At 51.0% G+C, this 13,079-nt stretch overlaps 1 protein-coding gene across 1 annotated transcript; it reads left to right on the top strand.

Moving 5' to 3' along the window:
- The first annotated feature begins 5,845 nt into the window (after nt 1-5,845).
- On the top strand, nt 5,846-7,991 carry GUITHDRAFT_156652 (hypothetical protein). The gene is made up of 6 exons (XM_005818126.1): nt 5,846-5,931; nt 7,112-7,167; nt 7,215-7,399; nt 7,477-7,529; nt 7,577-7,656; nt 7,723-7,991. Exons 3-6 carry the CDS (start codon nt 7,296-7,298, stop codon nt 7,900-7,902), a joined length of 417 nt encoding a protein of 138 aa, XP_005818183.1. The 5' UTR covers nt 5,846-5,931; nt 7,112-7,167; nt 7,215-7,295; the 3' UTR covers nt 7,903-7,991.
- The last annotated feature ends 5,088 nt before the right edge of the window (nt 7,992-13,079 follow it).

Below are 13,079 nucleotides of genomic sequence, written 5' to 3'. Positions count from 1 at the left end.
AAAAGCTCGGCAAAAAATTCAAGATCCAAAAACCCATAGGACATTTCTCCCAGGGGGAAGAAAACCTCCCTTGACCCCCCTGTTTCTCGACGGATCCTGCCGGCCGGGCCCGTCAGTAGACCGACTGCAGCCTTCAGCCCCGCCTCAGACCCCCTGGAGGCCCGCCAGGAGGCTAAGTGTCCGGAGATTGGCCGGGGGCCTGATCTCTCCGGGCGGCCGTGACCGGTCAGCGGACCGTGTCAGCAGGCCCGTGACATGTCAGCCGGCTGACAGGGGCCGTGACCCGGCTGACAGGCTCACCTGACCGGTCACGTGACACATCACGTGACCGAGACAAGACTTTTTTATATCGCAGATCCAAAAACCCATAGGACATTTCTCCCAGGGGGAAGAAAACCTCCCTTGACCCCCCTGTTTCTCGACGGATCCTGCCGGCCGGGCCCGTCAGTAGACCGACTGCAGCCTTCAGCCCCGCCTCAGACCCCCTGGAGGCCCGCCAGGAGGCTAAGTGTCCGGAGATTGGCCGGGGGCCTGATCTCTCCGGGCGGCCGTGACCGGTCAGCGGACCGTGTCAGCAGGCCCGTGACATGTCAGCCGGCTGACAGGGGCCGTGACCCGGCTGACAGGCTCACCTGACCGGTCACGTGACACATCACGTGACCGAGACAAGACTTTTTTATATCGCAGATCCAAAAACCCATAGGACATTTCTCCCAGGGGGAAGAAAACCTCCCTTGACCCCCCTGTTTCTCGACGGATCCTGCCGGCCGGGCCCGTCAGTAGACCGACTGCAGCCTTCAGCCCCGCCTCAGACCCCCTGGAGGCCCGCCAGGAGGCTAAGTGTCCGGAGATTGGCCGGGGGCCTGATCTCTCCGGGCGGCCGTGACCGGTCAGCGGACCGTGTCAGCAGGCCCGTGACATGTCAGCCGGCTGACAGGGGCCGTGACCCGGCTGACAGGCTCACCTGACCGGTCACGTGACACATCACGTGACCGAGACAAGACTTTTTTATATCGCAGATCCAAAAACCCATAGGACATTTCTCCCAGGGGGAAGAAAACCTCCCTTGACCCCCCTGTTTCTCGACGGATCCTGCCGGCCGGGCCCGTCAGTAGACCGACTGCAGCCTTCAGCCCCGCCTCAGACCCCCTGGAGGCCCGCCAGGAGGCTAAGTGTCCGGAGATTGGCCGGGGGCCTGATCTCTCCCGGGCGGCCGTGACCGGTCAGCGGACCGTGTCAGCAGCCCGTGACATGTCAGCCGGCTGACAGGGCCGTGACCCGGCTGACAGGCTCACCTGACCGGTCACGTGACACATCACGTGATCGAGACAAGACTTTTTTATATCGCAGATCCAAAAACCCATAGGACATTTCTCCGCTAGTACACCGTTCTTCTCGGGTGACCCCCCTGTTTCTCGACGGATCCTGCCGGCCGGGCCCGTCAGTAGACCGACTGCAGCCTTCAGCCCCGCCTCAGACCCCCTGGAGGCCCGCCAGGAGGCTAAGTGTCCGGAGATTGGCCGGGGGCCTGATCTCTCCGGGCGGCCGTGACCGGTCAGCGGGCCGTGTCAGCAGGCCCGTGACATGTCAGCCGGCTGACAGGGGCCGTGACCCGGCTGACAGGCTCACCTGACCGGTCACGTGACACATCACGTGACCGAGACAAGACTTTTTTATATCGCAGATCCAAAAACCCATAGGACATTTCTCCCAGGGGGAAGAAAACCTCCCTTGACCCCCCTGTTTCTCGACGGATCCTGCCGGCCGGGCCCGTCAGTAGACCGACTGCAGCCTTCAGCCCCGCCTCAGACCCCCTGGAGGCCCGCCAGGAGGCTAAGTGTCCGGAGATTGGCCGGGGGCCTGATCTCTCCGGGCGGCCGTGACCGGTCAGCGGACCGTGTCAGCAGGCCCGTGACATGTCAGCCGGCTGACAGGGGCCGTGACCCGGCTGACAGGCTCACCTGACCGGTCACTGACGGAATACAAGTTTGTTAGACTTGTACTAGTCCAAAGTCACGCAGATATCACATCGACCTTAGTTGTAACAAGACAGTTTTTGCTCAAGACCGAGTTTAATGCACACAAAACCAGAATTGAGGAGCACATGAGAGATAGACTGTATGCTAGGATGTGAAACCCAAGCATCCAGACATGAGAGGACCTTAGCAAGACGGCTAGGAAAGCCCCCCTCTTCGTCCCACACGCTACATCGTCCGCCTTGCCACGTAAGTCGTCTTGGTTTACAGGAGAGTTTTTGTTAACTCGGCGCTATCTGACTGGCACGGCTGGCATACGTTCCATCCTCCCCCCGAGTTTCTGAAATAGTACGTTACATCGGACGTCAGAAAGTCACTCAACCAAGAGAATTACAGCAGATCCAAGTCAAGATACGATGATACAACGTCAAGTTCACAGTCATGCTGAGTGGGCAATAACCATTCAAGGATTGTCCATTCTGAAGAAGATTTTCATGCAGGGCTGTTAGATGTGCGGCACAGAGATAAGGGGAGATGCCTGGCGAGCGGATGCAATGACGAGAGATGGAGGATAGGATAAGAGAGTCTGAAGAGAGAGAAGATAAGAGAGATGGAGAGGGAGAGAGAGCGTGCCCGCCGGCATTTGAAGACCAAAAGATAAATTTTTGAACCGTAAAGAACTTGTGACCAGAGATTGCTGCCGCAAGATTGGAACATCCGTTTCAAGGCATTTGAAGATTGTTGTGCAGTAGTACCTTGTTCGCCGATCCAGAAGTAGCTCCAGTTATGCATGCCACAGCCTAGCTCCATGACATGAAACTTCCGCCAGATCTCCTGGGAGTTCCATTTGATCCTACTCAAAGATCAAGAAAATAAGAATCGAATCAGCTTCAAGTGCGTTTCCACACGGTTAAGCAGATATTCGACCGACCAATCTGGCTGGGGAAAGGCTTGTTTTTCCTATTCGAAGATCAATCAAACAAATTGAGGCTGAGATGAGAGGCCTAAACAACTTGCGGCTAGAGAGAGAGCCTGATTGAAGAGAGGAGTCATCCGAATGTGTAAAGCTTGATAGAATTTGCATGAATTTTCAACAGCAACGGGAAAACAATACCAAGAAAGAAAAAAAACTCCAGTAAACAATTCAACTAACCAAATATAAGATCAACATGATTGAGCATGTAATCGGGGCCCATAACCGACAGAATACAAGTTTGTTAGACTTGTACTAGTCCAAAGTCACGCAGATATCACATCGACCTTAGTTGTAACAAGACAGTTTTTGCTCAAGACCGAGATTAATGCACACAAAACCAGAATTGAGGAGCACATGAGAGATAGACTGTATGCTAGGATGTGAAACCCAAGCATCCAGACATGAGAGGACCTTAGCAAGACGGCTAGGAAAGCCCCCCTCTTCGTCCCACACGCTACATCGTCCGCCTTGCCACGTAAGTCGTCTTGGTTTACAGGAGAGTTTTTGTTAACTCGGCGCTATCTGACTGGCACGGCTGGCATACGTTCCATCACATCACGTGACCGAGACAAGACTTTTTTATATCGCAGATCCAAAAAGGGGAATTCGACATAAACGCGCAGAAATATATGGATGTAGGACAATTAGACAGATAGTACAAATTATATGGATAGTAACGCCTATTAAATTATTGTTAACATTATAAAAATATCTATTTCGGTACTAATTTAAGTTACATTCCATTTTACAAACAATTATTGCTGAAGTACCGTAGTACGCCCCCGTACAAACTGCTATACTTGGTACTATTTTCCCGCCAATCAATCTGGCCTTTCCAGCACGCCGCGGACGCCCATGCCAGCTCAGAAGCCCACATCGTTCATGCACCATGTTGAAACAGTCCGTTCTCTGTTGGGGCTTCCTTGCAATCTTCGTATAGGACAAGTTATCTCGAAGGGATATCAAATCGTGGGATGGAGCCTTGACGGCAACCTCGTGGAAGCGGCTAGTCGTCTGTACGAAGAACTGGCAGAACCAGCTTCGGTGAATGTTAGTAACACAACAATGCTGGCAGGACAACCAGTAGGTGATGATGATGCTTCACAGCATGTGCCTGAATCAGGTGTTGCTGGTCCACCTGATTGTAATCACTCAGGCAGTCCTCTTGATATAGAGGGTATGTCAGACGATGATTTTCAGCAAGGTTCTCTTCGTCCCGTGCTGTCTGTGAACAAATATGGTTCTACTGGGATGCATTCCATCTCGCCAGCCCCTGCCCCGCCCCTTTCCCCTGTCCACCATATGCTAAGAGGAACTCCCTCTTCCATTGTCCCTTCCGGATGTCATGCTTCCAAGCTTCAAGGCAAACGTTTCCACAAACGTAAACAGTGTACGTCTTATGTACAAGCAATCAACTTTCTTGATGGGAACAAGGGTGTTCGTGTTCAACGAGCTCCTTCAGGATTCAATTCATATCTGATTTTGTGTACGTGTAAAGGATGCAGGTAACATTTGGATGAGAGCACGTTTATCCTGTAAATGCCGGTGGACAGGTACCATTTGCTTGTCAAGAAATCTGAGAGCCTTGCTCAGAGATATAAGAGTTACTGGTATATAGATGTGCAGAATAGCATTACTCGACATTGCAGACCCATGTGTACTTCTGTGGGAAGGGGCACTATACGATTCTTGGTGAATAACGAATACTTTCGTTCATTGCTATCCCCCTCGATTGGTGATGGCGGTGGTTTGCATCCAACCCGTATGACCGCTAAGGAGTTGCAAGTTGCGATCAAGTCTGAATTGGGTGTAGATGTTAGTCTTGCTAATATATTCAAGGCTCGAACCCAGGTTGAAAGTGGGTCTTGGGACGATTATCGGGATTCCTATCTCCTTCTGGAGAAGTGGATCGAGGAATATACCTCCTTGAACAAGGGTAGCCGCGGTGTTGTCATGTCACCGGTACGTTCCAGTAGGGGGAATTCTTTCAGTGGAGCATTTCTTGCGAATGGAACCATAATCCATTTGGTGAAGACGGTTGGTCTGCGCCTTCTTGGACAGGACTTCTGTCACATCACACACAGGTATACCACTTGACTCCTTATTGTTTCCGGTTTTGTTGTAGTGTAATGATTCTATACAGGTGGTATTCTGGTAAAGTAATGGTGATTGAAGCGCGGTTGGGTACTAATACCATCGTCCCACTCGCAGTAGGTATCTTCTGATGCTCTTTGGCTTGTTTGCTTGATTCACACGCAATGGTAACAGGGGTGTTTGCTTCCTGGAAAGAAGAAGGCTCCGTGGCTGGTGATGAGACGGAAGAAAATACTGCTTTCATGTGGGACCAACTGAAGGCTACTGGATTGAACGAATGGTTATCTCGCGAATCTGGGCCTTTGACCATTATCACCGACCGGGGCAAGGCAATCCTGGCCGGGGTGCGACGTGCTATGCCTGAAGCCGATGTTATCTTCTGTTGCTTCCACTTGCTATGCAACATCAACCAACATTGTAGAGGTATCGTCATCATCTTCGATTCCAATCGTGATGGGTCACACATGTTCACAGAACAACATGCCCCTTGTCTTACCAAGAAAGGGAAACGCACATGTCCTGCCACTGAACCATTCTTCTGGCAAGCACAGGTCTGTTGACAAATGATGACTTGTCCTTGACACACATTAGTCTGCAGTGACTGTGCGCCAATTCGACGAAGCTATGACACTCCTGCAAGAGCACAATCCAGTGGCACATGATTACCTCGATGCTATAGATCACAAGTGTTGGGTAAGCACTGGGTTTTATGATCGTGTGTCGTTCATTTGGACTGAGCAGGCAAGGTATGCGCAATGCAAAGAGCCAAACGATTCTTCTGGCAACCGTGGTTCATATATCAGGACTTATGGAGTACGATGCAACAACAATACTGAAAGTGAAAATGCAAGGCTCCGTCATAATCTGTCCAGATCATCGGATCCATTGAGATTTTTCCAGATACTGGCTGAGCGTTGGATGGAAATACTGCAGAAATTATACCATACTCACAACCCTCCACCAGGGCAAGAGCCTAGTCTGTTCCTATGCAAGAAAGTTTTGCAAGAGCATGAGAAGGCGTGCACGGCAAGCACAAGATGTGTTGTATCAGATACTGTTGGTAACGAAGGAGTGACGACAGTGACGGTGCGGACTGCGCAGTCAAACAAAGTTATGTCCATCGTAAGTCTGGGAAAACGACAATGTAGACCTTGCTGGCAATGGGAGCAGACAGGCAGAGCTTGTATGCATGCTATATCTGTCTATAACAAGATACACAAGGGGAAGACAAGTGGTAGAGAGCTCATCACATCTCTGTATGACAAAATCTGGTTGGGTGATACTATGCATGCCGCTTTTCAACACGAAGACTTTGAAATTGGACAATCGATTCCTCATCAAGACGACATACGGTTCCCTCGAAATGACGATACAAAGCTGGATCCTCCACCGTGTAAAGCCAAGCGTGCAGGACGACCGAAAGGCAGAATACCCAACAAGGGTTTGTCCGAGAAGAAGCGACATGGGTCGTCGAAGAAAAGCTCCTTGCCTGCCTCAAGCATGACAGATGATGACATCGCCAACACAAACGGACACAGCGACCCTCCACCAAAACGACAACGATGTTGCGGAAACTGTGGGGAGGTCGGGCACAACAAACGTACTTGCAAGAAGATCGACACAGGCAACAATGAAGCGCAACAAGAGAACGCCCCTCACGTGGCAAACCATAATCCGTCAACGGGGGTAGACTTCCTGAATGCAGAACTGAACGTACAGGAAGCTGCGGGAATGTCACAAGACTCCGAAGAAGGTGAAGATTTGGGAGAGCCAGGACCGTCAAATTTGTCACGTCGACTTGATACAAATGTAAGGTGCGAATATCTCAAGAGATGGATCGGGACAGAGCAGTACAGCAGGAAAGTTGTAATGGAGTACATAACACAGAAACGGGGTTTTGTGATTTCACAATCAACTCTGTCAAACGAGGACGTCAGAGTGTTACAACATGGTGAATGGGTACGAGACGAGGCCATCAATGCTTTCTTACAGTTGCTAATCATACGCGAAATGGCGTACCGTCGAATGAGAGGAGCACAGGCTGAGGATGGCGAAGGAAACAACTTCATTGTATCTACCTTCTTCTTCACAAGGTTGAGACTATATCACGAACTTGCAAAGGTAGCAATTGATTACCACATTCCATTCATTCTGATGTGACATGACAGTCGAAGGACGCAATCGCTGAGGGTTACAACTCACTACGACGATGGTTTCCAACAGGGACGTGGTCGACTCACAAGCGAATTATGATCCCTGTGAACACGGGTGAGCTGAACCAGGACGGCACGGGTAGTATTCAAGGCGTGCATTGGAGTTTGATGGTTGTAGAGCCTCGGACGAAAGTGATCAGGTGTGTGTGTGGAAACATTGAACACTGCATTTGGATGAGGAAAGGTGGTTGCCTACTTGGGAATGATGGATTGACAGGTTATACGATCCCAGACATGACACACCATCGGCGTATATGGAAATAGTCGCAGGTATGCGCATCTCTTCACGAAAGCAAACCAGTTATCCTGGGTGACAGATTTCTTGCGATATCAATGGCAGCAAGAGGGATTAGATGGAGGGGAGGTTTGGCAGCAGGAATACATGACTTCGAACCAGGTCAGTAGAGAATCTTGACATCGCCGATGTTGTTCACCGACTTTCAACTTATTCACCGACTTTCAGATCCCGAGACAGACTGATACATCGTCATGTGGCATATTTCTATGCGGAATAGCTGACTGCCTGTCTGGTAACATGGCAGTGAATTCATTTGGCCAAAGGGACATAGACGAGATCCGGCAAGCGATGGAAAGGTTGTTGAGACACGTGTATTTGTCAGGTGAAGGAGTAAACGTGGAGTGATGCATGCCTTGTAACAAGGAGTTTACAAATTCCATACTAGTATTGCAACGTAGCAGAAAGGTACTTCCAAGATAAACGCGCATGAACGGACTGAACGATAAAAGTTGCCATAACAACATTCACCAACGTCAGTAATTCATACCAATAATGTGCCGACAACGTGCAATGGGCATAACATGTAGTGGAGGATCACATTGGGAGTAGCTCTGACAAGTAAGAGATGGTCTGACGAACAGATGACATAGAGAACTGCAGAGTTTCCCACAGATTGTGCGACCCTTAACAAGGTTTGCAACAGTTTTGTGCCAATGACATACTCTGCAACAATGTGGGATGAGTGAAGGAGGGAGGAGTGCGTTGGAAACGTACTGAGGGTTTCCGACGAGGTGATGTAGCACCCCTCCTGGGTATAGTATGTCAGGCTGCCAGGAGGGGGTACTGTAGACTTTCCAACAAAGTGATGAAGTACCCCTGCTGGATATAGTATCTCAGGCTGCAAGGAGGGGGTACTGTAGGGGTATGACGACCACCCCTGTGAGAAGATACGTTCTCGTACAAAGAGGGGTAGGGGTGGTGGTTGGAGTGAACTAGGGGGGTTAATGAGTGGGAAGTGGTGGGGTGGTCGGATTCAAAAGTACTTTTGTACCGTAAGAATAAAACTATTATTAATAATTATTAATTGGTACCAAATAGTACCCACCCCCTTTACATGACATTGCCCTGTTTGGACCCGTGAAGGCATAGAAGAGTATCCTTTAAAATACTTCAGGTTTTAGGTCTGTGAAACGAAACAATCTGCGCGTTTCTGTCGAATACCCCGATCCAAAAACCCATAGGACATTTCTCCCAGGGGGAAGAAAACCTCCCTTGACCCCCCTGTTTCTCGACGGATCCTGCCGGCCGGGCCCGTCAGTAGACCGACTGCAGCCTTCAGCCCCGCCTCAGACCCCCTGGAGGCCCGCCAGGAGGCTAAGTGTCCGGAGATTGGCCGGGGGCCTGATCTCTCCGGGCGGCCGTGACCGGTCAGCGGACCGTGTCAGCAGGCCCGTGACATGTCAGCCGGCTGACAGGGGCCGTGACCCGGCTGACAGGCTCACCTGACCGGTCACGTGACACATCACGTGACCGAGACAAGACTTTTTTATATCGCAGATCCAAAAACCCATAGGACATTTCTCCCAGGGGGAAGAAAACCTCCCTTGACCCCCCTGTTTCTCGACGGATCCTGCCGGCCGGGCCCGTCAGTAGACCGACTGCAGCCTTCAGCCCCGCCTCAGACCCCCTGGAGGCCCGCCAGGAGGCTAAGTGTCCGGAGATTGGCCGGGGGCCCATTCTGGGGTCTTTTGTGGAAGTTGTAGTCTGGAGGGTGGTGGGTGGGGAAAGGGGGGTCATATGACGATTTTCAGCTATACCTGAAATCTAATTAGTAATATTTCAGGTTCATGTCCAAATCCTGTTTATTAATGGCTTTTTAAATTTTGAAGCCGGGGCACACGCCTTCCCCTCCCTTCCACGCTTCCCCCTGAGCTGCCCCTCCTCCCTCGGGCCTTGCCTGCCCTTGCAAGTTGTACTCTTCGCTCTCCATTCTTCAGCCCTCTCAGTCACAACGCTTCTGGATCTCTCTGCTCTCCTCCGAAATTTACTGCCCTTGCAAGTTGTACTCTTCGCTCTCCATTCTTCAGCCCTCTCAGTCACAACGCTTCTGGATCTCTCTGCTCTCCTCCGAAATTTATTTCCTCCTGAGTTTCATGCCTTACACACGCTCACGGCCTGTGCAAGGTTAAGTTACAGATAACTGCAACATGGCGCATCTTGACAAGGAAGCTCTTCGTACCGTGCCATGCAAGACCGTTGTCAAGCCCTACATGGCACTTTGCCAGTATATCTACCGGGAGAAGGTTTGTTTCGTCGTTTGATGGAAACTAGGAGCGACGAATGCAACAGTGTTCGACAGCCTTGGAATTTTCTTGCTGCAATGGGTTAAAATGCTGATATGAATAGTGTCAGAAACATTTTCGGACAGTGACAAAGAACAGAAAGCATGGAAATATTCGATGATTCAAAGCTCCAACACCTTCGATGGTTGTGACATTTTGAAGTCGAGGGTTTCACTATGCATGACAGTGAGCATTGTTCAATTCAACATTATAATGATAAAAAGAGCAATATGAATCCATGGAATGTTCACAAAGTTGACGCTGTGATTGAGAGCAATCTCATACACGTAAACATTTTTTCCCCTTTCAGCGTACCGTGCACTTCAATATGTCTTACTTGCTAGGTTTGCTTCGCGAAGTCCATTGCAGCCAGTGCGCGCAATCTTGAACTTTCACGGATGGTTAATTTTGTTGAGAGCTTTCACTTTTTGTGATGTTAGCATACACTCATACCTTCTTTCAGGATTCTTTCATCGTTTCATTAAGGTTTCTTTCATTGCAATCATGTTCAACCGTAAGCTTAGAGTCCTAATGATGCGTTCCATACATAAAGGAGACATGCACATAAATGAACCAACAAATGTTTGTGTGAATTTCTTGTCAAGTCAACCGCATCATGTATGCATGCTTCTTGTAATTGTGAAAACCTCTTGTGATTTGCTCAAGTTGTCATTGACAAGCAAAACCAGTGATGTTTAGCATTAGCATTTACAACGCTAACATGCATCACTATTTGGAAATCGTAAGATGACATGTTTCTTTCCATGATATGCACGCATGCATACACTCAGGTGTAGACATGAGAAATGACAGTTGATGTATTCAATTCAACCCAGTGCTGCAAGCGCATGGTGCAGGATGTAGAACAACACAAGCACAAGCACACTTCAAGGTGGTATATTTCAGTAAGAATGAACGAGATGGAACATCGCAAAGCATTTGTAAGTCTTCATTAGCACTTTGGCGAGAACATGGCGTATCCATGTGAAACTTGAAGTGTCGCCCAACACGACGTCGGCATTAAGTTCACGCGGGGCAGGAAGAGCCTGGACTTCGGAAGAAAGCGATAGTCCGATGATGCAAGTTGTAGGGCTATCTTACCTAAAGGCCGCTCTGTGGGAGACTGATTTGAACAAGGATTTTGAACAAGGATGCGAAAAGCCAGCTCTGCTGTGTATCCAAGAAGTGATCAATCTGTCGAACTATCCACAGAATCATGATGGTTTTGAATCGCTCTATCGTCATCGAGTCGAACGCATATGTACTATCAAGCAATGCAGCAAGTTGCAGCACGCCTTTGCAACGTAATTTTGTATCCACCACACGCTGAATGGTTTTATCACCAGAGTGAGGGATATCGGCTGTCCGTAAATCGAGGCATGCATGCCAGATGGCAACACTTTCATAGTTCTGCTTTCAATCATGTTAGACTACATCAAGATTCGAAGTCTCTAAGCTTGCATAATCGTATCTAGCGCGTTGGTAAGGTGCCTTCCCCATCGCCTCTTGCCCTGGCCTGTGGTGTCGCCCTGTGGAGTAGAGGAATAAGACCACCTCTACCTTATTTTTTCCAGCGATTTCATCTGGATTGGGGGTAGGGGGTAGTGATTCAGGTCAAATAACAATGATTCGAAATTTGGGCTCTGAACCCCCTTCATGCATTGTAAGATGTGGGGTGGGGTACTTTTTGACCACTCGTTACTTCAAATTGAATCGTAACGGTAATCTAAGAGGAGTCTTTTCGACTTACCCAGTGCTAGCTCAAGTTCGAGGTGACCCGGGAATTCTACAAGTACCCCCACCGACCAAAAACCAGCTTAATACCCCGCAAAAACGGAGGGGTCGGTATCCACCCCTCCCCTGAGAAACGAAATACAAATATCGTCGATTTGTTAAGAAACGACTTCCACAAAAGACCCCAGAATGGCCTGATCTCTCCGGGCGGCCGTGACCGGTCAGCGGACCGTGTCAGCAGGCCCGTGACATGTCAGCCGGCTGACAGGGGCCGTGACCCGGCTGACAGGCTCACCTGACCGGTCACGTGACACATCACGTGACCGAGACAAGACTTTTTTATATCGCAGATCCAAAAACCCATAGGACATTTCTCCCAGGGGGAAGAAAACCTCCCTTGACCCCCCTGTTTCTCGACGGATCCTGCCGGCCGGGCCCGTCAGTAGACCGACTGCAGCCTTCAGCCCCGCCTCAGACCCCCTGGAGGCCCGCCAGGAGGCTAAGTGTCCGGAGATTGGCCGGGGGCCTGATCTCTCCGGGCGGCCGTGACCGGTCAGCGGACCGTGTCAGCAGGCCCGTGACATGTCAGCCGGCTGACAGGGGCCGTGACCCGGCTGACAGGCTCACCTGACCGGTCACGTGACACATCACGTGACCGAGACAAGACTTTTTTATATCGCAGATCCAAAAACCCATAGGACATTTGTTTCTCGACGGATCCTGCCGGCCGGGCCCGTCAGTAGACCGACTGCAGCCTTCAGCCCCGCCTCAGACCCCCTGGAGGCCCGCCAGGAGGCTAAGTGTCCGGAGATTGGCCGGGGGCCTGATCTCTCCGGGCGGCCGTGACCGGTCAGCGGACCGTGTCAGCAGGCCCGTGACATGTCAGCCGGCTGACAGGGGCCGTGACCCGGCTGACAGGCTCACCTGACCGGTCACGTGACACATCACGTGACCGAGACAAGACTTTTTTATATCGCAGATCCAAAAACCCATAGGACATTTCTCCCAGGGGGAAGAAAACCTCCCTTGACCCCCCTGTTTCTCGACGGATCCTGCCGGCCGGGCCCGTCAGTAGACCGACTGCAGCCTTCAGCCCCGCCTCAGACCCCCTGGAGGCCCGCCAGGAGGCTAAGTGTCCGGAGATTGGCCGGGGGCCTGATCTCTCCGGGCGGCCGTGACCGGTCAGCGGACCGTGTCAGCAGGCCCGTGACATGTCAGCCGGCTGACAGGGGCCGTGACCCGGCTGACAGGCTCACCTGACCGGTCACGTGACACATCACGTGACCGAGACAAGACTTTTTTATATCGCAGATCCAAAAACCCATAGGACATTTCTCCCAGGGGGAAGAAAACCTCCCTTGACCCCCCTGTTTCTCGACGGATCCTGCCGGCCGGGCCCGTCAGTAGACCGACTGCAGCCTTCAGCCCCGCCTCAGACCCCCTGGAGGCCCGCCAGGAGGCTAAGTGTCCGGAGATTGGCCGGGGGCCTGATCTCTCCGGGGGCCG

Source organism: Guillardia theta (genome assembly GCF_000315625.1).
Source record: "Guillardia theta CCMP2712 unplaced genomic scaffold GUITHscaffold_373, whole genome shotgun sequence".
NCBI lineage: Eukaryota > Cryptophyceae > Pyrenomonadales > Geminigeraceae > Guillardia > Guillardia theta.
The sequence above is the reverse complement of the archived record's forward strand: the minus strand, read 5'-3'. Positions and strand labels throughout refer to the sequence as shown.